At 41.7% G+C, this 26161-nt stretch overlaps 2 protein-coding genes across 3 annotated transcripts in view; one reads left to right on the top strand and one right to left on the bottom strand.

Moving 5' to 3' along the window:
* Positions 1–16911, top strand: part of LOC142548838 (DEAD-box ATP-dependent RNA helicase 40-like) — a 27717-nt gene extending 10806 nt beyond the window's left edge. Inside the window, exons 1-8 of one of the 2 annotated variants that reach the window (XM_075657407.1) lie at positions 9741–9897; positions 10292–11659; positions 11861–12097; positions 13324–13392; positions 13939–14208; positions 14294–14644; positions 15108–15385; positions 15546–16911. In XM_075657407.1, the coding sequence (XP_075513522.1) occupies positions 10307–11659; positions 11861–12097; positions 13324–13392; positions 13939–14208; positions 14294–14644; positions 15108–15385; positions 15546–16602 (3615 nt within the window). In that variant the 5' untranslated portion in view covers positions 9741–9897; positions 10292–10306 and the 3' untranslated portion in view covers positions 16603–16911. Of the gene's footprint in view, positions 1–9740; positions 9898–10291; positions 11660–11860; positions 12098–13323; positions 13393–13938; positions 14209–14293; positions 14645–15107; positions 15386–15545 lie in introns of those variants that run through there. The other variant, XM_075657409.1, reaches the window with a different exon arrangement.
* Positions 16912–17290: 379 nt separating this feature from the next.
* LOC142548382 (ras-related protein RABF1) lies at positions 17291–19872 on the bottom strand. Its single transcript, XM_075656675.1, is given in 8 exon segments — positions 17291–17464; positions 17719–17805; positions 17892–17938; positions 17941–17980; positions 18302–18407; positions 18504–18601; positions 18732–18817; positions 19869–19872. Coding segments are annotated over 8 exon segments (507 nt in total). The 3' UTR covers positions 17291–17425.
* Positions 19873–26161: the final 6289 nt, after the last annotated feature.

Here is a 26161-nt window from a genome sequence, read left to right on the forward strand (position 1 = left end):
CCATTTACAATATAAACTTTACTATTACTTCTGATGTTTGAACTAGACTTCTATTAATTTTTTAGGAAATAAAAAATCAACCTCACAAAAAAAATTTTAGATTGAAAATATATTTGTTTTAGTGATAATAAAATCATCGAGTTGTTCAATGTCTAGCTACTATTTCCATGTAATTAAAGATTTCAAGATGGATACCATGAAATCAAATCGGACATCCATAAAAGGTTATACTAAAGTCAAGATGTAAAGACCCGAAATCTTGCAAATGGAAGACCTTTATATGTCATAGGAAATTTCAGCTCATTTTGGCACAACGTTTTCGAGTTCCATACAGTCATAATCTTAGAAATTCGATAATCATTTTCCCCCTCATTATTGACAATTCATCATCATTTTAATGACTAATGTAAACCACAATAAATTAACCATTAAACTACCTATATTAAGAGCAAAATAATGATAATTAAGAGGAGGTTAATGACTTTGAATATGTGTTTTAAATATGAGGTTAATGGTCACGAGTAGGTGTCATTAAGAGGAGGTTAATGACCATGAATAGATGTTTTAAATATGAGGTTAATGGTCATGAATAAGTGTCATTAAAATGATGTATTAGACAATGAATAATGACATTTAAGATGTAAAGCCCAAAATAGTATACGTAAAATCCATGCATATATTTAATTTATGAAATTTATTATTTTACTTATTTATGTTTATTTAATGTATGTTAAAATGTTTTCTAGAGTTTTATGTTTCAGGCGATTATTCGAGGCGAGATCGAGGAAAGGAGATAGGGACGATTTTTTTTAGTAAATTTTAATGCAGTATTTTATTTAAGATAAGGATGGAGTATTTTAAATAATTTAATTAATTTTAGTAATTTAAGAGCTTAATTATTTAAATGATTAATTGATTTTAAAATTTTAAAGTTGTAGTATTTGTGCATCTTATTTAAATTTAAAATTTATAATGGGGTTAATATGAGATTTATTTTAAATTAGTATGTTAAATGTTTTTAAATAGATTTTTTAGTATATTAAATACATATGTTACAATTGTTTATATATATGTAGGTATATATATATATACACATATATATATCAACACACAAGCACACACACTTTGACTCACACACACACTCACACATTTACACACACATATACACGTACACACACACAACACAAAACACAAAACAAAACATGTTATTAAACTTTTTGACTAAAGAGAAGGTTGTGTTTTTAAAACACTCCTATCTCAATTTATTTATTTCATTTTCTTCCTTCTTTTTTTTTCATTCAACGAGAACATCTCCTCTAAAAATTTCCAGCATATATTTAGTAAGTTTTCTTTGAAGAAATTGAGCTAAGTTCGTCCCGGATCGTCTCCCGTATCATCTCCGCTTCGGTATCGTCGTTTCGGTATTTTTAAATATCAAAAGACACGTATAATCTGTTCTTGCTGCATCGATCATGTCATATTATGTATTAAGTTGTTTTTAAGCATAAAAATGTATGTATGATGTAGAAGTTTGAGCAGAAAAATCTACCGAATGTATTTGGAAGTATTTTTGGAGTTGAAATTTCGTGTTATGATGGTCTTTCGAAAACTGAGATTTTTCTGTACATATTTTGCGAAAACTTTCAACTACAAAAACGTAGATCTTTTTGATACGTTCGATTTGATATAAAATTCAAGTTATTTGGATTAAAAACGAGTGAGTTATTGTGTTTTTAGTATGACTGCTCAAATTAGATCCGAAAATTCCTGTTTTGATGTTCTTTCGAAAACTGCAATTTTTCGGTACATATTTTGAGAAAACTTTCAACTACAAAAACGTAGATCTTTTTGATACGTTCGATTTGATATAAAATTCGAGTTATTTGGATTAAAAACGAGTGAGTTATTGTGTTTTTAGTATGACTGCTCAAATTAGATCCGAAAATTCCTGTTTTGATGTTCTTTCGAAAACTGCAATTTTTCGGTACATATTTTGAGAAAACTTTCAACTACAAAAACATAGATCTTTTCGATACGTTCGATTTGATATAAATTTCGAGTTATTTGGATTAAAAACGAGTGAGTTATGATGTTTTTCGTATGACTGCTCAAATCGTGTTTCAAGAAAGTTATGAATTTTAATGTGTTCTTGAAGTTTTTATGTTGCAGGCTTTGTTGGGGATCGATGGGTGATCGTTGCTGCATATAAGAAAGTTAGTAATGATGTTTAGAGTATTTTTGAGGTTTCGATTCATGTCGTTAAAAGCTTGAATTATTAAGAAGTCGTAAGAAATAAACTTTAATATAAATGACAGTATTTTTGGGTCGTATAAATTGTAGGGTGATTATAAAAGTTTAGTTCATTGTTATGGTGTCCTAGAATGGTCTCATAGTGTGGAATCTTGATGCATTATGTGTTAATTGGGAGAATAGACATGTCATAAAATTTTCATCAAATAATTCGTTGGGCAGACGGACACGGACGACGGAGGTTAGCACGGGGTTCGTGCCTTCTCATTTCTTCGACACATATTTAAACGCACAGACACGGACCCGTGCACGGACCTAGGGACGGGGTCCGTGCTCCTTCTTTTACATGACACATATGAGGCAGTACCTACACAGACCCGGGGCCTGACCTGGGTACGGGGTCCGTGTAGCTTCAGTTTTTGGGATAAATATTTTATCACTTAAGGTTTGGTTTGAGGTGTTATGGTATGATTTAACATTAATGTTTTACAAGGTCAAGTGGTGAGAAATTATAGAATGTTCTAAGAAATTATTTAGCTTGAGATTAAGCATGACTTTTACGTTTAAGTTGTACACGTTAAGCTTATGAATTCATGTTAGTATGTTGCAGCAACGACACGATTGACATCCAACGAATCCCTCAGCGCTAAGTAAGTATGTATGACGTGCAAAGAAAATATTTGAAGTTTTTGAGGTATGCTAAATGTCTTGTGACCAAAAGTAAATGGGTTTGGAAGTCGGTGAACGTGGCCGAGGACCTCTCCACCCCGTTAAATTATGAACGGGTTTGAAGTTAGGATTGGAAAGCGTTAAATTATGAACGGGGACCAATCCGCCCGTTAAATTATGAACGGGTTAGATCGTGGTTGTGAAGCGTTAAATTATGAACGTGGATCAACTGGCCTGTTAAATTATGAACAGGGATCTCATGTACGTGGCAGTGGATACGTCCCTGTCAGCCCAGTACTGTGGTTTGTCTGATCAGATATTTATTATGTTATGGGTCACTTGCTTTGAAACATCCTCTACGCAAAATGATGAAGTTAAGTATGTTGAAGTATGAAAGCATATTTAAAGAAAAGTTTATGTGATGGCACGTCATATTATGTATGCATGTATGTTCAAAGTTTATGCAAAGCTCAAGTTTATGAAAGTTCAAGTTATTATGCAAATTCAAGTTTCAAAGTATGTATGTTTAAGTTCAAAGAAGTTTATGAGAGTTCAAAGTTATTATGAAAGTTTAAGTTTCAAGTATATATGTTATATTTTGAAGTTGTATGTGGTTTTATTATGTAATACTCGTTATTCCCAGTTTATACGTGTTGAGTCTTTATACTCACTAGACTTGAACGATGCAGGTGAGTACGTTGAGGAGGAGACAGGAGGTGGCGACCAAGGGGCAGGCTTGGACTGAGCGAAAGGCTAAACCCGAGGACCACTATGTTTATGTTTATTGAAAACTTTAAAATATTATGTTTTTATGTTGGATGTGAGATGATTTGAAATAAGTACTTTGTTGGAAAATATTAGTTGGGAATGTTGATTTTAATATTATTAAGTTAAATGACAAGTGACGACCGTATGAAATTTTATGTTTAAGAAAATTTTTAATTTTTCCGCAAATTTTGAAGTAGTAAAAGTACGGTACGTTACATAAGATGAAATAAATAACATTGAATAGGGTGATCATTCACCCTACCTTGGAGACCTATAAATAGAAGCTTTAGTTTAATATAAAATCGCACAAAAAATCCTCCCAGATCACTCATAAGTCTCAACCACTTCAAGCAAATAGAAGAGGCTGCATTCGGCTATTGTATTGATGTCAAAGTACGGCCCAAATTGTGACCGAGGTGTTGCCCGTGTTCGACCCAAGTTTTACCCAAGTATCGGTTAAGTTCAAATCGTACATTTGAACCAAAGGTAAGTGGCCTTTTGCTATGTATTTCTTTGTGATTTAAACTTTGTATAAGTATTTCATGACATGCTTGTATGTGTGTCAAATCATTTTCGAAAAATGCTATTATATATTTCATAAAATCTCGATCGATGTACGATATGTTCCTTCCATTTCCGATGTTCTTTGATTCTGCTGAGTTCATTCAAAAATTCCGATAAGTGCTGTTTGATACATCTGATTCTGTGGTGCACTGTTATGATTCAGTGGGATATGAAACGACGATTGTAAATTCTATATGGCCCCCATCAGTCGATATAAAACTGTGTTATGGCCCCCATCAGTGGATATAAAAATGTGTTCTGGCCTCACCCCTTAGAGAACTAACATATGGGGGACAATTTGACCATGGAAACAAGATGAATAACAGTGTTTTCGTTTGTTCTGATTTGTTCTGTTCTGATTTGTCTAATCTATATTTCACATTTCGATTCTGATTTTGATCTGATATAATATACTACGTTTTGAAAATTTGTTTGCAATATAAATTTTACATTATCTTTATATGTACTTGTGGTAATCGATCGGCCCCCACTAGCTGAGTGTTTACCAAAACACTCACCCCTTACATCTCTCCCCAGATAAGAACGAAAATCAAGTAGACGATGACGAATAAGACATGCTTCGGGGTTGGTGATGAAGTTTCGAGATATGAAGATTTCTCGCTTATGTTCTTCCTAAGTTGTGGTTCAAGCTGTACAACGCTTCCACACATATTATTTCGTTTTGGAATTTATCGCTGTAAGACAAGATTATTTTGAGTTAATGATGAAATAGACTGGTTTTGGTTTGTGCTGAACTACGAGTGATGATACCCCGTAAGAGCCCGGGTCATTGATGACCCGGAATATCAAATGGATTCCCAAATCCGAGTGAGTCTGCAGATGGATTCTTCTGGAGCGGGGCAGGTGAAGACCATGCTCTACTCTCCGGGCAGTCATAGGCCCGGGCTCTTGTATAAATCTCCCGGGAGGCATTCTACCCGGACACCTCGATAACAGTGCCGCATTCTAGTGGTTCAGAAGGTAAGATCTTGTCTCGAGAAGCGCACCTGACAGAATCCTATTAATGTGACTTGATGGAAAAGTAGAGTGGCGTGACAGGAAGTAGCAAGTAGGCACTGAAAACAAGTTACCTACTACCTTTTCTCCTATAAATAGCATGTATGTAATTCATTTGAGGGACTGGGGCTTCCTCTTCTTCTCTAGTGCTGGAGAATGATTCATTCATCAATACATGTTAATGCACATATTTACACCAGTAGCCTTTACTTTTATCTAAGTTACACTGATTATCATCTTCACCTGCTGAATTAAGCATCGGAGTGGCCACGCCGGACACCCCTCCAGCGCCCATTCACGAGTTCTTTTCTTATTTGCAGGTTACAGCGGAAGCCATATTGCAGAGATATATCTTCATCACATATATAGTTCTTGCTCAATTTCCTTCATTATCTTGATAGCAGATCCGGTGGAGCACCCGACCCTGCTCATTCATTTCACCAGGATCGCATCATTGGCGCCATCTGTGGGAAATTGAGCTCAAGACGTAGATATGGTTTTCATTCAAAAATAAGCCCAACTCTGCTTGGCAAACATACAAGTCCGACCAGCTCGGCACTCAGATCTTATATGTGGATTTCATATGGGCTCAAAGCTCAGTAGCTATCCCGGATTGGCATGAAGAGCATTTACTATGCACTCAGTAGCATACAGCTATATTAGTCACCTAATTTAGCTCAACCAGAGAAGTTTCACTCTACTGGAAATGAATTCGGATTCAATATTTCCAGGTTAGTAATTTGATTTTTAATAAAACTAAAACAGCAGGTAAAGCAAAATCTCTTAAGCCCGGGAGGTACGAGGCCCAGGCACATTATCTTAAGTCCAGGAGGTATGAGGCCCCGGCACATTCTTGAAAGTCCGGGAGGTATGAGGCCCCGGCACATTATCTCAAGCCCGTGAGGTATGAGGCCCCGTCACATTATCGTAGGTCCGGGAGTTATGAGGCCCCGACACATTATCTCAAGCCCGGGAGATACGAGGCCCCGGCATCTTATGCAAAGCCCGGGAGATACGAGGCCCCGACACATTATTTATAAGCCCAGGGTTCTCAAACCTGGCTCGGGGCTCCGCACCTCGACCACTCCCAAGTCCCGGGACATGCTCCCCGGCCCAAGGCTCCGCACCTTGGTTATTTATAAGCCCAGGGTTCTCAAACCTGGCTCGGGGCTCTGCACCTCGACCACTCCCAAGTCCCGGGACATGCTCCCCGGCCCAAGGCTCCGCACCTTGGTTATTTATAAGCCCAGGGTTCTCAAACCTGGCTCGGGGCTCCGCACCTCGACCACTCCCAAGTCCCGGGACATGCTCCCCGGCCCAAGGCTCCGTACCTTGGTTATTTATAAGCCCAGGGTTCTCAAACCTGGCTCGGGGCTCCGCACCTCGACCACTCCCAAGTCCCGGGACATGCTCCCCGGCCCAAGGCTCCGCACCTTGGTTATTTATAAGCCCAGGGTTCTCAAACCTGGCTCGGGGCTCCGCACCTCGACCACTCCCAAGTCCCGGGACATGCTCCCCGGCCCAAGGCTCTTCACCTTGGTTATTTATAAGCCCAAGGTTCTCAAACCTGGCTCGGGGCTCCGCACCTCGACCACTCCCAAGTCCCGGGACATGCTCCCCGGCCCAAGGCTCTGCACCTTGGTTATTTATAAGCCCAGGGTTTTCAACCTGGCTCGGGGCTCCGCACCTCGACCACTCCCAAGTCCCGGGACATGCTCCCCAGCCCAAGGCTCCGCACCTTGGTTATTTATAAGCCCAGGGTTCTCAAACCTGGCTCGGGGCTACGCACCTCGACCACTCCCAAGTCCCGGGACATGCTCCCCGGCCCAAGGCTCTTCACCTTGGTTATTTATAAGCCCAGGGTTCTCAACCTGGCTCGGGGCTCCGCACCTCGACCACTCCCAAGTCCCGGGACATGCTCCCCGGCCCAAGGCTCCGCACCTTGGTTATTTATAAGCCCAGGGTTCTCAAACCTGGCTCGGGGCTCCGCACCTCGACCATTCCTAAGTCCGGGAGATAGGAGGTCCTGGCACATTATTCAAAGTCCGGGAGGTATGAGGCCTTGGAACATTCTCTTAAGTCCGGGAGATATGAGGCTCCGGCATCTTATCTCAAGTCCATAAGACATGAGACTCCGACATTTCATCCCATTTCTGGGAGACATGAAGCCCCCGATGCTTTTATAGAACAAGATTGATGATCTCTTTGGGAATCCAGGCATGACTGATCGGGACAACGAGTATGACTCTAGCCCGACTATTTAAGGGATGTGTGATGATACCCCCGTAAGAGCCCGGGTCATGGATGACCCGGAATATCAAATGGATTCCCAAATCCGAGTGAGCCTGCAGATGGATTCTTCTGGAGCGGGGCAGGTGCAAGCCCATGCTCTACTCTCCGGGCAGTCATAGTCCCGGTCTCTTGTATAAATCTCCCATGAGGCATTCTACCCGGGCACCTCGATAACAGTGCCGCATTCTAGTGGTTTAGAAGGTAAGATCTTGTCTCGAGAAGCACACCTGACAGAATCCTATTGATGTGAATTGAAGGAAAAGTAGGGTGGCGTGACAGGAAGTAGCAAGTAGGCACTTAAAACAAGGTACCTACTACCTTTTCTCCTATAAATAGCAGATATGTAGTTCATTTGAGGGACTGGGGCTTCCACTTCTTCTCTAGTGCTGGAGAATAATTCATTCACCAATACATGTTAATGCACATATTTACACCAGTAGCCTTTACTTTTATCTAAGCTACACTGGTTATCATCTTCACCTGCTGACTTAAGCATCGGAGTGGCCACGCCGGACACCCCCTCCGGCGCCCATTCACGAGTTCTTTTCTTATTTGCAGGTTACAGCGGAAGCCATATTGCAGAGATATATCTTCATCACAGATATAGCTCTTGCTCAGTTTCCTTCATTATCTTGATAGCAGATCCGGTGGAGCACCCGATCCTGCTCATTCATTTCACCAGGATCGCATCAACGAGGATTGTTGTTTAGCGAATATGTGATTGTTGAACAACGTCGGTGTTGACTAACCTTGGTCTCGGGGCGTGACACAAGATGCATACTTATATGCCAAATCAAGCTGTATCAAAGACTGTAAGCGGGCTGTATAAGAAGATCAAGTTGTAGCTTAGTCTTTGACTAGTATGCTTGCGCACCAAGTTAATATTTGTACATATCGTCCCGACATTTTAAAAGATCATTTGACCAATCAATGCACATAATTTGATGTCTCCAGTGTCAAGAATGTCTCTTAAAAAGACAGATATGATCAAACATTTCTCTCTAATGAATAAACTTTTCAGAAGCCGTTTATTGTCATTTTTAGATACATATCAAGGTGCATTAATTGCGTCATACTATAAAGAAAAAAACAAAAGATAACTTTCTTTTTTGTTGTCTATCGGTACAAGTATTTGTTTTGTTGTAGATTTGATCGTTGAAGGAGTTGTGCATTTAAAGACATGATTCAAGACTGAAGAAGATACAGATGCTCGTCTTAGCACATGCTTTATGTTCATATCTGATAATTAATGATCAATTTGTGTTGCTTTAACAACTCTAGCTATTCAAGCTACTTGTTAAAGAGTTGTGTTTGTATCTGTCTGAACATAGGGTTTTATAAACAACTTGAGTTTATGTTGTAAAAGATACTAAGAGTTACGGTATGAGAATATGATAAATCATAATTAAAGTGAGTTGCTATAAGCTGTTGTAAAACCAAAATTTTTAGTGAATTCCCTATTTGATTCGAAGAATGAGAGATGTAGAAGGATTGTACATTCGAACTTCCATTTATCGTATGTTCTTTACTTTCATTTGTTTTCATATATGTCTATTTATCAATCTATCTATCTATACATACGGTTGCTTGGCTAAAAGATTGCTCAAAAGAGTATATATTGAATCACTAGTATAATAGAACCCTTACATACTTAAAAAATAATTTTCAGTGATCTAAATGCATCTAGCCGGTTAAGAAATAGATATTAACAACGGACAAGTGTTCAGGCCAACTCAAGTTTCAAATAACATTTTAAAAGAGTTTGTTCACCTCTCTGAACTCTATATTCAGTCTTACAATTTTTTTTAAAAAGAAATACATATTTTTAAAACATATCTATATTGCTTAAATATATTACAGACCCAATTGTTACTTTTCTGACCTTTAAAATACATTAATTAATTATCATCCATAATTTCTCTTTATTTTCATTTTAAAAATTGTAATAATATTAAAATAACTATCTTTTGTGGCATGTTGATTTTTTAACATATATCTAATCTAATGATTAAAAGTGCTTCATTTTTTATTTAAAAAAATATTATAAAAATATTTTTAAATAAATATACATAATCTTGCCAATTCAGTTTTATTCATAATAAATTGAATGTTAATATTAATAAATTTATAATTTTTTATTTGGAAATAAAATTTTGTGAAACCTAGAAAGTAGGAACTCAGATCTGTACACCCGCACCCAGACAATCACTCCCCTTTGAACCCTAACCTTGATAATACATAAATGATAAATCGTGCCCTCCCTTCCATCCGTAATTTTGTAATCCAATTTCTCCTGTGGAGCTGAAGTCGGGGGGACCTGTTTAGCTCGGATTTTCAGTAAGTTTCGAGATTTATTATGTAAAGCTATTGTTATTTTTGAGCTTATTTAATGTTATTCGATGTTTTTTAGCAGAAAAATTCCTGAGATTACGGCGGTGTAGATAGCTGATTAATCATGATTGAAATTTAGTCTTTGATTCAGTGATTGTTGTTTATCTGTTTCATAATCCACCATGAATATGTTCGAGGGTTTAAACTAATTTAATTTGGTGAATTTCACATTCTGTATTTATAAATCCAACTGGATTTGATTGTTTAATAGATGTATGGAGCATATTTCGTATGATATTTTATTTCAGCGCAACTGCTGCATGTTTTGGCCACTACCTGGATCGAGCTTTAATTCCTTTTACTTTGTCGCTTTCTAGAAATTAATTTCAATTTCTGTCAGGGTGTCCAAATTGGAATGGCTTCTGCAGAGGCATCCCCCAGTACACATGGCCCCAGATATGCGCCAGATGATCCTACTCTGCCTCAACCTTGGAAAGGATTGATAGATGGAAGTACGGACGTCTTATATTACTGGAATCCTGAAACAAATGCCACTCAATATGAAAAGCCGACAGCTTTACCACCACCGTTGCCACTAGGGCCACCACCTGCAGCTCCTACCCCCAAGCTAAATCCTATACCATCAACAAGAACAGTGCAATCAGATGGTTTTCAGAACCAGCAACATACACCGGCCCTTATGCTACAAGGGCAACTTATCAGCTCATCATCCCAGCAACACATTCAGCTGACACCACAGCTTTCTCAACATCAAGTGCCACCACCTGGTCAGGTGCAGGGGCCACACTTGGGATCGGGGATACAGCAGGGTCATTTGGCACCTGAACAAATTAGGACGCAAATGGTGGAGCAACCTGGTCAGCAAGTGCCATCCCTGTTGGGACAAATGTTTACACAGCCAGGTCAGCAAGGAATTTCGCAACCAACACCGCATGTTCCCACTCAACCAGGCAGCCAAGCATCTTCTCAACAGATGCAGCCTCATGGTCCACAAGGTCAAATGTATTCAAGCTCTCAGATGGGAAATCCACATGGTTTCCAATTTAACCCTTACCAAACGCCATACATAGCTCATCAACAGAACATGTCTCCACAGGGTCCACAAAGTTCCTTGCAGCCATCCCAGCATTTAATTCCGGGGTCGCTGTTACCTCACCAACAAGACCAAGTGGCAGGACTTGCTCCAAGAGACGACTCTAACTTTCATCATGGAAAGCACTCTGGTTTTGTAGCTGCCCACCAGCATATGATGCAAGGGCAACAGTTTCCCCGTCCCCGAGAACAGAAAAATGGAATTCCTCAAATAGATGATGTAGAGTATCAGCAAGGGAAGAAAGCTGGATTTTCACCTGCGCAGGTTCAGCAAACAGGGACTCCGTCTATGCAAAACTTGTCTGCAGTAGCAAGTTCCAGTCAAGCATCACATATGAGCACTACGCCAAACCAAGAAACCCTATATGGTGGCTTATCTGTCAATCTGCGACAAACCAATCCTTCGCTTCAGGTGCATCAAGCTGGGGCAGACTTAGCACATTCATATTATGGTTCTAGATTTCCAAATCAGATGGACCCTGGGATGATGCATAGCCAGCAGCAGAATCCGCCTCCTGTAGCATCAAAGATGGCTTATGAAGAAAACCATCTTGGAAGAACTGGAAATGATTTTAACTACAGCGCTGACAAGGGCGCCCCTGCAATGCATCAGCTGCCCAAGCTTGCACCCTTACCCATGGCAAGAAATCAACAGGTAATTTCTTTGTCCAGAAACATGGGAAAATAGGACGCCCTTAAATGAATATTTGACATGGGTGTATGCTCATATGTTAATGCCAGTTCGTGAAAACTATCTGTTGAGTAATGTTCTTGCTAGTTGCATATTCTATATGCTTCAAGTTGCAACAAAATCCCGTGTTGAATGTTTATTTAGACTAGTTATTTTTTGTACCAGGAAATGAGGATGGGTGATTTCCCTCAAAATGTCACTCCTATTGTCCCAGGAAGATTGAATGGTCCTGGTCCTTCTGGAGGACCTGATTTGCATGGGGTCTATAGTCATGCTTCTGGAGCCCCTCCTTTTCCCAACAATGCTTTTCTCAGACCTCCTTCAGCGATCACGGGACCTTCAGATCCTATTCATTTATCAGCAGCAGAAATTTATCGACAGAAGCATGAAGTAACCGCCACGGTATGGTCATTTTATCTTATCTTGGTTTTTAATATCTAAAATCCTAGAGGAAACACCAGTTATGCTTATATTAATGTAGCTGAATGAATAATGTGATAGATTGTTAGTTGCTGGATTTGACTTTGAACCTTGTAGAAGGGTTAAAAAGGCACAAGGTAATTTTCTGGTTACACATCTTTCTTGCTACCAAAAGGTCGGCATTCACGTGTTTTGACGTAGACGTTTGGACTTGATAATGTCTGCCACGCAAATTATCTATAGAGATTTTACTGTTGAACGATTTTAAATTTTGATGTATGACTGCTATAAATCAGCTGAGAGTACTTCAATTTTAAACACGGGGCAATATTTTTTTCCTGACCAAAACTATCTAGAGGAAAGTTATCAGGGTCGAAGGGACCATTATAAGGAGAAAGATGAATAATAAGTGATACTCAACTTGAATGAATATAGAGTCTTGAAAGCATGGTTGAGGAAATTGGGCCATGAGAAGTTATCCTACAGTTTTGTCAAGAGGAAATCCTTTTGAAATTACAAATAATTCTAGTCCCCCAAAGTTGTGTAAAATAATGACATTGCCTATCTAGTTTCATGTCATATTTTGCTCCTAATTTTTAATTTGTTTGCATTGAGGCAAGATGTCTCTTGCATTGGCAAAATCGGGTTCTGTTGTGCCATTTCTTTACTTTATTTATCAGAAAGAACTTCCAAGTAATTTTTTCAGACAGCACAAATAAAATATGTGCATGCATTTTTCTTGTCTAAGATGTGGAAGATCCTGTCATATAGCTCCTAATTTTCTCACAGTTCTCTAGCTTTACAGTTATTTGACTGAACTAATATGTCAAGCCTTTAGAAATTCTTTAATTTAGAAAGGTGACAAGGGCAAGAAGCTACTTCATAGGTTCAATTTTCATGCATTTAACTCAGTAAGTAATTAATCATGGCCAAGATTCACAGTTGCTATCAAATGGAATATATCTTCTGTTAAAATGGGGCCAATGGAAAGTAATTAAAGGCTCCATGGACAAGATTCATGTATTGGTTTGTTTTAGTGACAGCTTGTGTGTATTAAATTACCTTTGTATTGTTACACCTGTACCCCTCATAATTTTATTTGCAGTGAGATTGTTTGGCTGCTGCATTAATTATTTTTTCCAATAATTTCTACGCGAACGGATGCTCGATCATATCAAACTGAGTGATGCTTGGTTTATATTGTTCAGGGTGACGACGTTCCAGCTCCATTCATGACTTTTGAAGCCACTGGATTTCCGCCAGAATTACTACAGGATGTAAGTGTTTGAACCTAATTGGATGAATTAATATTTTCAAAATGCACATGTTATACAGAGGTGATGTTCCTTATGCCCTGCTTAATGTTTCATTTACAAAATTCATACTTTTAGCTCATCAATTCTAACTTGTCGCAGGTGCGATATCTGCTCCAGAGGGGGAGCACATGTCGTACGCTGCACTGCGATGCGCATTTCTGTGCGACAACTATTCTGAGTGTATAAGGGTGCTAATCAACTGTTGGAGCCTTCATTGGGCACTGCTTCTTGAGGGGTGGTTGGTGCCCGGTATCCAATTCACAATAAATATGTGACTGGGATTTCTAGCTATTGGCTCCGTTTCTTCTCTTTTAATTGCTCCTTTTTGTTGCCTCGAGTTGCTTCAGTAAGCAACCGCAAACCCCTTGAGCAATTATATTTTTATTTGATTTTGTTACCTTCTCCCACATTAGACTAGCGTAGGCTCAACTTTATGATAGTTTTGTCACTGGTTTGAACTTTCTTTGGAGCAGTCTACTGAAGTTCATTTTTACTCGATCTTTGCAGTTGCGTTTTGCTGGTTTCTCTGCTCCCACGCCCATTCAGGCACAAACATGGCCTATTTCTTTACAGAACAGGGACATAGTTGCTATTGCAAAGACAGGGTCTGGCAAAACACTTGGCTATCTTATTCCTGCATTCATTCATCTGCGACGACGACAAAACAATTCTCAGAATGGTCCAACTGTGTTGGTTTTGTCTCCAACCAGGGAGCTTGCCACCCAAATTCAGGATGAAGCGCTCAAGTTTGGTCGATCATCTAGGGTTTCATGCACGGTTGACCTTCAAATCTTTTTCTTATTAGCAAATCAGTTATTGCTTTAGTTATAGATGTAGACCTCAAGTTGTTGCTTTGTTTCAGTGCTTGTATGGTGGTGCTCCAAAAGGCCTTCAATTAAAAGAACTAGATCGAGGGGTGGATATTGTTGTGGCAACTCCGGGTCGACTCAATGACATCCTTGAAATGAAGAGGATTGACTTTAGACAGATCTCTTTTCTTGTTCTTGATGAGGCTGATAGAATGCTTGATATGGGTTTTGAGCCACAGATTCGTAAAATCGTCAATGAGTTGCCTCCAAGAAGGCAAACTCTTATGTACACTGCAACCTGGCCCAAGGAAGTTAGAAAAATAGCTAGTGATTTACTAGTTAATCCCGTGCAGGTCAACATTGGCACTGTTGATGAGCTCACTGCGAATAAGGCTATCACACAGGTATATATGTAAAAAAGGAAATGTTATCCCAAAGGGAAATTGAATCGTCAATAATCTTATTATACATATTCAAAAAATAAATATTATTGTAAAAATAAGTGGCTTAAGGGCCTGGAGTGTGACTAGTATGGCTATTCCTTTTGGTGGTTTCTGGAATCTGATACTTTTTATGTATGTGCTTATTGTTTCGTTGGTTGAATTCAAGCAGTTAAAGCATTTTGTTTGATATATCAATTTATTGCTATTAGTTTGACAGGTCTAAATTAGGACTGTGATACTACACCAGACTTACCTTTTTGCTCCTTCGTAGCATTGTATTCAGATTTTAGGTTTTTAGTGTTTGTCAGTGTTAGGAGTATATTACACGCATTTATATCGTTGCATTACTTTATTGATTGAAATAAATCTTTTAAGCACGTGTATTATGATTATCCATTAACAAAAAACTACTTTGCTGCAATAGCATGTGGAAGTAGTCCCAGAAATGGAGAAGCAAAGGCGCTTGGAGCAAATTCTTAGATCCCAGGAACGTGGTTCTAAATTTATCATTTTTTGTTCCACTAAAAAGTTGTGTGACCAGCTGGCTCGTAGTATTGGACGTAACTTTGGAGCAGCTGTAATTCATGGAGACAAATCTCAGGGTGAGAGAGATTGGGTTCTTAATCAATTCCGAACTGGGAAGTCCCCAGTTTTAGTCGCCACTGATGTTGCTGCTCGGGGGCTTGACATAAGAGACATAAGGTCTGGAACTTTTGTTTTTGCTTCGATTTACAATTCTAAGTATCTTTTGGATTATAACATTTTTTTGTCTAGTTTGTTTCACTTTTTCCTCCTTTTGACACTTCTGGCCATCAGTTTTAATTTTATGTTATCTACGCCTTTCAAAACTATCTTGTCACAGGGTTGTGATCAATTATGACTTTCCAACTGGGATTGAGGACTATGTTCATCGAATTGGAAGAACTGGGAGAGCTGGTGCTACAGGAGTTTCGTACACATTTTTCTCTGAGCAAGACTGGAAACATGCTCCTGATCTTGTTAAAGTTTTGGAGGGGGCCAACCAGCATGTGCCTCCTGAGGTGAGAGACATAGCTTTACGTGGTGGGCCTGGTTTTGGTAAGGATCGAGGTCCCATTAACCGTTATGATTCTGGTGGTGGTGGTGCTGGTCGTTGGGATTCTGGTGGTCGTGGTGGCATGAGAGATGGCTTTGGTGATCGTGGTGGGATACGAGATGGTGGCTTTGGCGGTCGTGGAGGCATGAGGGATGGTGGTTTTGGTGGCCGAGGCGGAATGAGGGATGACAGCTTTGGTGGACGTGGAGGGATGAGAGATGGTGGTTTCCATGGACGAGGAGGGATGAGAGATGGAAATTTTGGTGGTCGTGGTGGTGGGAGAGATGGTGGTCCTTCAGGTGCTCGGTTGGGATGGGACAGGGGTGGACGTGGCGCACATGATCGATTCAACAATTTAGATGTGAGAGGACGAGGCCGGGGCCGGGGGCGATTCGAAAGTCGAAGAGATGGCCCTGATAGAAGTAGGGGTCGGAGTTTCAGCCGGAGCCCTGATAGAGTTCGAACATGGGATTCCAGTCGAAGCCGAAGTTCTAGCAGAAGCCGTAGCAGAGATAGGAGTTATAGCCGGAGCCGGAGTTGGTCTCGGAGCCGGAGTCCAAGGAGCAGCCGAAGCCGGAGCCCTAGACGCAGCCGGAGCCGCAGCAATGATAGATACGAGAGAAGGCCACCACGCAAAACGAAATTCGACCAGGTAAATGTTTCACCACCAAAAACTGAGGTTGCACCCCGTAAACCCGAAGCATCCTTGACGTCTCCTGGTACTGGAGGCAATGCATTTAGTGGAGTTGAGCCAGCAGAGAAGGTTCCTTTGGTAGCAGCTGTGGATCTTGGCAACCTTGTTGCTGAAGCTGATCCTTCAAACAATCCTCCTGTCGAGCCCTAGGGTTGCAGATTTTGATCTCCACTATGCTGAATGCATCGATCCAGTTAGGAAGACGATTGGCATACCGTAATGCATGAATCCAAACTGGTTTTCTCTGTATTGCTAGTGTTCTACATAATTATGGTTACGACGCCACTGAGTGCCATCCAGCGATCTACCATTTTTCCTTTACATTGTCTTAGGTATTATTTGCATCCCCCTATTGAATTTGGCACATTCACTTATGGGTCTACAAACAAAAATTAATATTCGGAACTTTCGGTGTTATCACACTGCTTATTTTGTTTGAATCTACTTCAGTTTTATTAATGTGGTTTATAGCTAATTCTATCCTAAATTCTTGAAAGACATGTCCACGTGGGATGCTGTTATAAGAGCAGGGGAGATGTGCGTATCTTTTTTTGTTTAATCATATTTTATCACGATCTTTTTCACTTCCACCTTTAGTAAAGCATTTTGAAATTTACAGCTTCATTAACATTTTGGGAATTTGGGCAGCTATAGGTGTATGCAACATTCATCTTTTTTTTTTTCTTAATTGAAACTGGGGGCTCTTCTATTTTTGTAAATTTCAAGAGTATGGTACATTATCAATGTGTGCGAAGAGTTCGTGCATCACAAAAGCACATGCCGATATCACGTTTTATTAATTTCAGATATATAATTTTAAATAGTTAGGTCATACAGGTTCAAAGAACAATTTATCTTAGATTGAAATTGTGTGCACGAACTTGTGTATTTAACTGAAAAAACATAATAGGTTACATAGTACAGGGAGATGAGCAATCTAAGTAACACAAATTGAAGTCCGGTGAAAGCGTATTCATGACGAAGACGGCCGTGGCAGTCTCTTGGCGATTTCCTGCCCACAGCAAAACCGAGTTAAGTTCCACAGCAAGTGAAACCAAATAGCTTATGTTTTATGACAAAAGGAACATGGAGCAGAGTGCTCTTGCAAGCATCAACATCGACTTCAAAAAAAAAAGAAATAATTCATCACATTGTTGCAAGGTTAACAGACAGTAAGAACATTTGGACCATTTGATTATAACATAACTGGCCGATTGATGTGAAATATTGCATAAAAATGAAAGTAAAAATAAGGTAAAAATTTACCTCAAAGAGCTGGTTTATATTGTCAGCAGTCTTGGCAGAGGTCTCTATAAAGAACATTCCGTTCTTTTCAGCATAGTCATTTCCATCCTTCGAAATATACAAGAATGCTACAGTTTGACATACCAAAAGAATGCCAACAGTAGGGAAATCTAATGTAGAATTTATGTGCTTACTAGAACTGGTACTTCTCTTTTTTCAAGAAGATCAGCTTTATTACTACGAGAGCCATGACTATATCTGGGCTTCCATGCTTTTGTAACTCCTTTAGTTTCAATTATTGTCAAATGTTAATAGAGGAAAATGGCAGATTGTTCTGCGGAGTAAAATCTATGACGTTGTTGTGAGTGTAGAATAAGTACTAGAAATGCGCAATGAAATAGCAATCAGTTAAGTGCACAATACAGCTTCATATGCTAAGAACACATAACTGGTTGCTATTGAGGTTTTAATCTTACAAAGCCTACAGTAGAAGCTGCAACCAAACTTTAAAGCTGGATTCAACAGCTCAGTGCATAATCTGAGTAAGTTTATCTCGTCTTTTTTGAGAATTTTAGGATACATGATGTGGATCTCTTGGACATACCTTGACCCAATACTGTGCTTTGGTGAATGATTCGGGACTAGTAATATCATACACCACTACGGCAACTGCAGCACCTCGGTAATACAGAGGCGCCAGTGCGGCATACCTGCACAGCGGCAATGCTTGTCCGATCATTTGCACAAAATTCGTCTATCCAGAATTGGGAAAGGATTAGGTTAGGAGATTGATTGGTAAAAATAACCTTTCTTGTCCAGCAGTGTCCCATATTTCAAATTTCACTGTAGTTGAATCTTGCAAGGCTATTATTGTCTGAGACAAGAAAGATGCTCCAACAGTGACCTGTCAAAGATGTTACAAGTTTGGATAGATCCATCTGACAATCACATAATCCAACTTCTATACATTATCCAATAGTTACAAATTTAATGAGCACTATTTGGCATTCCACATAACATACATTATCCTTTACCTTAGACGTAGGATCAAACTGACCACGAACAAATCGAAGAACAATGCAGCTTTTCCCAACCCCAGAATCACCTAAGAGCACCAGCTCTGGAGATAATGGAAACTATTAAGTGCACAAAAGCAGATGCTTTTTAGTGCTTTCAACATTTTATCCAAATCATTTCAGAAAAACCTCAAACTAAAAAAATTCAGTAGTAATTGACAACCATGATCAAGGAAAACCAGAGGTGGTGAGGTGATAATGACAGCGCAACTTCTATCTCAATAGAAATGATGCAATAGGTATACAGGCCTCTGATGTTTAAAAGTTAGAATTGCAATTTGCATGGCTCAGTAGATGGAACCTGATACAATATATAGCAGAAGCAGAGTGATTAAAAATCATAGCACAGTATTATTTGATTTTATTAATTTCCTTTTTCACTAAAATATCATTCAGGCCCATACTTTCATTTCTTTGCAGCTTTACTATGCAAATTTACTTAATGTCATCTTGCCATTCCCACCTTCTATTCAATATCAGCATTAAAATCATGCACATGCACGCTATAAAATGCTCTAAACAATATAATGAACTCGACTCCCTCGTTTCTCCCGTACAGAAAACCTCACTGTCCTCACAGTGAAAATTCCAAAAAAAAAAAATTCAAAATAGGGTTATTCTGTAAGGTAGATGATTCATAGACTATAAGAATCTCTCATTAAAAGCCACAGCTGACAGCACATCTTCCAAGAACCTTCATATACACCCGTCCCCGACTTTCCACCTAATATCATCCTTGAATGAGTCTGCAAAGTCCTTAGTTGCTTTACAAGGACACACGAGAGTCAAACTCGGAAATGCCCAGCACCAATGGCCCAAAGGATGAAGTGTTCAATGATAACAAGCAGCAGCAATTAGTGATGCTCAAAGCATTCTGTCACCAAGTCAGCTCATTCATTAAAGCACGCGCAACAACAAAACACATCCAAAGACGGTAGAGCAAATTTTAGGATAATATCTGGTTTTCGAATAAAATATCCCTAGTTCGAAGCAGTTAAAACTGATTTAAAGACTCCACAACAAGCAGAAATCAGCTAACATCTCAAGTAGAATCTCACTATGAAAGGAAAAATGCTAGAAAGTTCACACATATACCCATTAGACTGTCCTACATTATACTTTGGGCAGACCGTAATACAATAAATGTAAACCCGTGATGAACTTCAGCCTTCACCTGATTTCAAGTGATAAGCTCGTGATTTTAGTTAATTTGAGACGAAACTGGGAAGACGGTGACAAGTATGAAAGTGGGATGGTTTGAAATTTCAAAATATACAGTGATACCCCATGGATGAGCCCACTACCCCTGGCCCATCCCTAGCCCAAATGGAAGACAGGCCCACCAAGGGCCCAGGTATTCTCCTATAAATACCAGGTTTGGGTGTTCAGTTGATGAATTCACTCTATTGTTTTCAGCAGCACCCTTAGCTGCTCCCCCATATATCCTCAGTCTCTGACTTGAGCGTCGGAGGGGTTACGCCAGGACACCCTCCTGGCCCCCTCCTAACGGTCTTATTTGTGATTTCAGGCCCAGGGTAATTCTGAAGCCCGTGTCTGGACTAGTGACGCTCGCTGGGATTGGACCCTCAATTTTCCGTGAGTATCACTTGGCGCCGTCTGTGGGAACACTTGAGTTGAGGCGTAGAGATGGTAAGCAAGAAAGGAAGTAGAAGAGCTACCTCAGCATCATCGCGTCCTCGGAGGGAACCCGAACAATCTCATGTTGAGACAAGACATGAACAACCGCGTCTTGAGACGAGACATGAACAACCTCGTCAAGAGACAAGAACCGAGCAGCCCCTTCACGAGACAAGGGTCGAGCAACCCCGTCCCAATGAGAATGTGGGGAACTTGACCCTAGAACAGTTGGGACAATTTATCACCCGGACAGTGGATGAGGCCATAAAGAGGAATCAAGAGTCTATGTTTGCAGAAGAGCAGGCCGCTCGCCAGGAGTGAGAGGAGAATGTGGAGGGTAGTCAGAGTAGGGTAGAGGAGATGCGACCCCTCCTCAGTGAGGAGAATCCGGAGATGGAGAAGATGTGGAGGGAGATACGGATGATGAGGCAGCAGTTGGGAAACAGAGCTGCAGCGCCCGAGAAAGGAAGTCCTTTTTCCCTCGCCATTTTGGAAGAGGGGCTTTCTCCAAATTTCCGACAGTCAAACGTTGGAGAATATGATGGACATACGGACCCCGAAGAACACTTGGGGAGGTTTGAGAATGCGGCTCTGTTGCACCAATATTCGAATGGAGTCAGGTGCAGGGTGTTTTTGGGCACGTTGGTGAGGTCAGCACATCAGTGGTTTAACACTTTGCAGCCCAGCTCTATACGTTCTTTTGAGGACTTCTCAGCTGCCTTCTTGCACCGATTTGCTAGCAGCAAGAGGCACCAGAAAAATTATTTGAGCCTGTTCGTGATGAAACAGCCAAGAGAATGAAACTTTGCAAGAATTTTTCCAGCGTTTCAACAGTGCAGCGCTGGAAAATACCAGCGGCTACCCCTGACATCATGATAAGTGCCTTCACACAAGGACTGAGGGGAGGAGAGTTTTTCAAGTCGCTGGTCAAGAAGCCTCCGTTGAGCTATGATGATCTGTTGGCTCGAGCTGAGAAATATGTAAACTTGGAAGATGCCCAACGGTACAGAAGATGGAGAGCCGGCCCGGAGGAAGTAGAGTTGAGGGAGCGGAGAAGAGAGGAAGGAAGAGGGGTGCGGGGGAAAGAGAGGAAGACAGAACTAGTAGTAGAAGACAATTCTCATACCATGTTCCCCTAGATAGGAGTCGGGACGAGGTGATGGAGGTGAGGGAGCCCGCGGGGAGGTGGGAGAAGTCGCGAAGGGTTGGGTGCAGTGCTAGATTGCCTTCACAGGATAGACGAGAAGGATCCTCATCAAGGAGTCGACAAAGGTCTCGCTCGCCCCCTAGGCGTGGTCAAGGCCCTCCATGGATAAATCAGAGGATGGGTGAGCAGAGAGGGGAAGGTGGATGTCAAGATGTCCCTCAGGAGCTCGTGGAACCGAGGAGGGGAATGAATGAGGATAACCACCCTACGAGAGGAATGATTCATATGATCTCGGGGGGTGCTACTGATGGAGACTCTGGGCGAGCTCGGAAGGCACATGGGAGAAGGTTGAAGAACTTTGAGATATCTAGGGGTGTAGACTTACCACAAGACCCCGTCATTAGCTTTGGGCCGGAATACCTCCGAGGCGTTGTGACTCCACATAACGATGCCTTGGTGGTAACGATCACCATTGTCAATTATGATGTGGCGAGAATATTTATTGATAATGGAAGCTCCGTGAACGTCTTGTTCAAGAGCACGTTGGATCAAATGAGGATGAGAGGATTTGAGTTTGAGCCGGTATCCACCCCGCTGTATGGGTTTGCAGAACACGTCATCTTGCCTTTGGGTCAGATTGTTCTTCCCCTATCCTTGGGGACTGATCCTCGGCGGGTAACAAAGGTGATAGCCTTCACTGTAGTAGATACCCCGTCAGCGTATAGTGGAATTCTAGGATGACCAGCCCTGAAGGATTTTAGAGCAGTAGCTTCCAGTTATCATCAGAAGCTTAAGTTTCATGTGGGAAGAGGAGTTGGAGTCCTATGTGGGGACCAAAAAGTCGCACGTCGTTGTTATGAAAGAATCGTGAAGGAAGAAGAAAAGAGAGGTCACGAGCATTCGCATGGAAGCTTGAGCTCAGTCTTGCAGTTGTAGAGTCATTCGGAGAAGCTTCTAAATGGGTAACTTTGTCCTGTGGAGGTACAAGAGGAGCTGAGAGGAAAGTTGGAGAATGCGCTGGGTAATGCTCTAAAGAGGCATGAGAACGCTTACCACCTTAGAGAATATCTTTACTTCATTTTTGATGTATTTCGTTCCTGAATTTGTCTTACGTTATCAGTTGATATTTAATAAAGCCAAGTTCTTATATTAAGTTCGTGGTTGTTCTTGTATTATGAGGATTATATGAATTTTATTTTACCTACTTAGGTTGCGCCTAGTAGAGGAGAGGAGTGGGAGGGAGAAAAGTTAAATTTTTCCTGCTAAGGCATCGCCTAGCAGAGGAGTAGAGGGTGAGGTGGAGAATATTTATTTTCCTGCTAAGGCATCGCCTAGCAGAGGAGCAGAGTGGGGGAGAAGAAAAATTTTATTTTCCTGCTATGTTGTCGCCTAGCAGAGGAGTTTGAGGGTGAGGGTGGAGAATATTTATTTTCCTGCTAAGGCATCGCCTAGCAGAGGAGTTAGAGGGTGGGTGCGTTGAATTTTATTTTCCTGCTAAGGCCCGGCTTAGCAGAGGAGTTAGAGGGTGGAGGTGTTGATTTTATTTTCCTGCTAAAGCCCGGCTTAGCAGAGGAGTTAGAGGGTGGATGTGTTGATTTTATTTTCCTGCTAAGGCCCGGCTTAGCAGAGGAGTTATGAGATGATGAATTGAGAGTTTGATTTTTCCTGTTAAGGCCCGACTTGACAGAGGAGTTAGAGGGTGGAGGTGTTGATTTTACTTTCCTGCTAAGGCCCGGCTTAGCAGAGGAGTTAGAGGGTGGAGGTGTTGATTTTATTTTCCTGTTAAGACATCGCCTAGCAGAGGAGTTAGAGGGTGGGCGCATTGAATTTTATTTTCCTGCTAAGGCCCGGCTTAGAAGAGGAGTTAGAGGGTGGAGGTGTTGATTTTATTTTCTTGCTAAGGCCCGGCTTAGCAGAGGAGTTAGAGGGTGGAGTGTGATTTTATTTTCCTGCTAAGGCATCGCCTAGCAGAGGAGTTAGAGGGTGGGCGCATTGAATTTTATTTTCCTGCTAAGGCCCGGCTTAGCAGAGGAGTTAGAGGGGAGTGTTGATTTTATTTTCCTGCTAAGGCCCGGCTTAGCAGAGGAGTTATGAGATGATGAGGTGAGAGTTTGATTTTCCTGCTAAGGCCCGGCTTAGCAGAGGAGTTAGAGGGTGGAGGTGTTGATTTTATTTTCCTGCAAGGCATCGCTAGCAGAGGAGTTAGGGGTGGGCGCGTTGAATTTTATTTTCCTGCTAAGGCATCGCCTAGCAGAGGAGTTAGAGTGGAGGTGTTGAATTTTATCTTCATGCTATGGAGTCACCTAGCAGAGGAGTCAGAGGGTGGAGGTGTTGAATTTTATTTTCCTGCTATGAACAATTTTAGCAGAGGAGTCAAGGGCACGGGGAAGTGGAAACTATTTCCCTTCAAAAGCTTAGTAGAAGACCTTGAAGATGGGGGCAAAGAGGGCATACTGTGTTAGAAAAATTTATTTCGTTTGTCGTTAACGAACAATGTTTGCCGCTGCGAAAATTACGGGGATCGACCTGCCCGGTCAGGTCGTGGGGGTGTGGGGGCAACGCCCCCATAATTTTTTCAGAAATCACACAGCCCTTCGCAAGGGAATATATCAAAATTCTCATCACTGGGCGAGCGTGGCACGGGGCTGGGCGAGCGTGCCGAGGTGTTGGGCGAGGTGTTGGGGCGAGGACGAGGTGCTGGCCGAGGTGTTGGGCGAGGTGTTGGGGCGAGGGCGAGGTGATAGGGCAAGGCGAGGCTAGCTGGAGGGGCGAGGGCGAGGTGACTGATGGGCGGGGCGAGGTGACAGGGCGAGCGTGTGTATGCGCGAGGGTGGCGAGGTGATGGGGAGAGCTGCGTGACAGGCGAGCTGCTCGTGCGTCGGGCGAGCTGCTCGTGCGTCGGGCGAGCTGCTCGTGCGGCGGGCGGGCGCGCAGTAGGGGCGATGTGCGCGCGGCGAGCGTGTGTACGGGCGGTCTATGCGCGAGGGTGGCCAGGCGCTGGGGCGAGGCGCGCGCGGCGAACGTGGGCAGGGCTCGGCGGGGAGGTGATGGGGCGAAGCTGCGCGCCGGGCGAGCTGCTCGTGCGGTGGGCGAGCTGCTCGTGCGCGCGGTAGGGACGATGTACGCGCGGTGCTGGCGGCGTGCTGGCGGCGTGAGGCGTCAGGCGTGGCGAGGCTGGTGCAGGCCGAGGGCGAGGACTCGGTAGGCGAGATGGATTGAGGTGGCGGCGCGAGTGGTGGCGTGATTATAGTGAAGTGGTGCTAGGGTTAACGCATAGGTGAAGCATGGGCCTGGAAGAGCTGGTGAAGTTTTTGTGGGAGAAATGAGAATGAAATGAGAAGGTGACCTCTATTTTTAGGGGAGTTCAAACCAAATCTTGTCATTCAGGACGAGATTGCGACTTGATTTGTTTTCAAATTTTTGGGGACTGACGAACGGCTGGAAAAACATGCACAACTCGCACCCGGTAACTCGGGGACAGCACAACTAATCGAACTTCGAACCTGCGATTCAGTTCGACTCGGGAGGGGGAGACTGGTGATACCCCATAGATGAGCCCACTACCCCTGGCCCATCCCTAGCCCAAATGGAAGACAGGCCCACCAAGGGCCCAGGTATTCTCCTATAAATACCAGGTTTGGGTGTTCAGTTGATGAATTCACTATATTGTTTTCAGCAGCACCCTTAGCTGCTCCCCCATATATCCTCAGTCTCTGACTTGAGCGTCGGAGGGGTTACGCCAGGACACCCTCCTGGCCCCCTCCTAACGGTTTTATTTGTGATTTCAGGCCCAGGGTAATTCTGAAGCCCGTGTCTGGACTAGTGACGCTCGCTGGGATTGGACCCTCAATTTTCCGTGAGTATCATACAGTATTTGAGAAGTGGAAGTGGAATTTGAAACAAGAAAGGCTCTCATCATTGGTAGGCATCGCCTGATTCACTGGTAATAAGGTGTCATTGTTTGCCACATGATTGCCTAATTAGAAGACCTCACTCAAACACGATGTTCTTGAGATCAGCTCTGAAATTCACCTTCAACGGATGATGCACAACCCATGGCACCGGAATATTTCGGGAATGGAATCTTATAGATTTATCCAACTTCAGATATTAGGGTTTTGGAGCGAAGAAATGGGATTGGGCGAAAATTTTAATCAGTCTTCGGAATTTGAGTTCATAAATTTTGAGTTTATTGTTGAACAGTGAAAGAAGAAAAGTTTTAATAATTTAAAAAAATTTCTTCATTTCTAAGAGTAAAAAAAAATGTTAAATTGTTCTTACCAAAATATTTTTTTTACTAAGTACTTTCTTTCTCCAAAATAAGTAAAACTCGGGTACATACTCAAACCACGTCAATAGTACTGGAAGGCTACGTTTGGTTTGGAGGATAAAATAAACTAATGATTAGTACGTAAATGATAAAAGAAATGATTGTGATATAAATGTAATATATAATGTAAAATTATATTTTGTTTGGTATGATTTTTAAGTGTGAGATAATTTTGAATTTTTTGATGAAATGACAAAATTGCCCTTTTTTTTTTCCTTCTTTACTCCAGTGGCGGCGATGGTGTGGTGGTCGGCCGGCCGGCTGTGGTGGTGG

Source organism: Primulina tabacum, chromosome 6, assembly GCF_025594145.1.
Source record: "Primulina tabacum isolate GXHZ01 chromosome 6, ASM2559414v2, whole genome shotgun sequence".
Taxonomy (NCBI): Eukaryota; Viridiplantae; Streptophyta; class Magnoliopsida; order Lamiales; family Gesneriaceae; genus Primulina; species Primulina tabacum.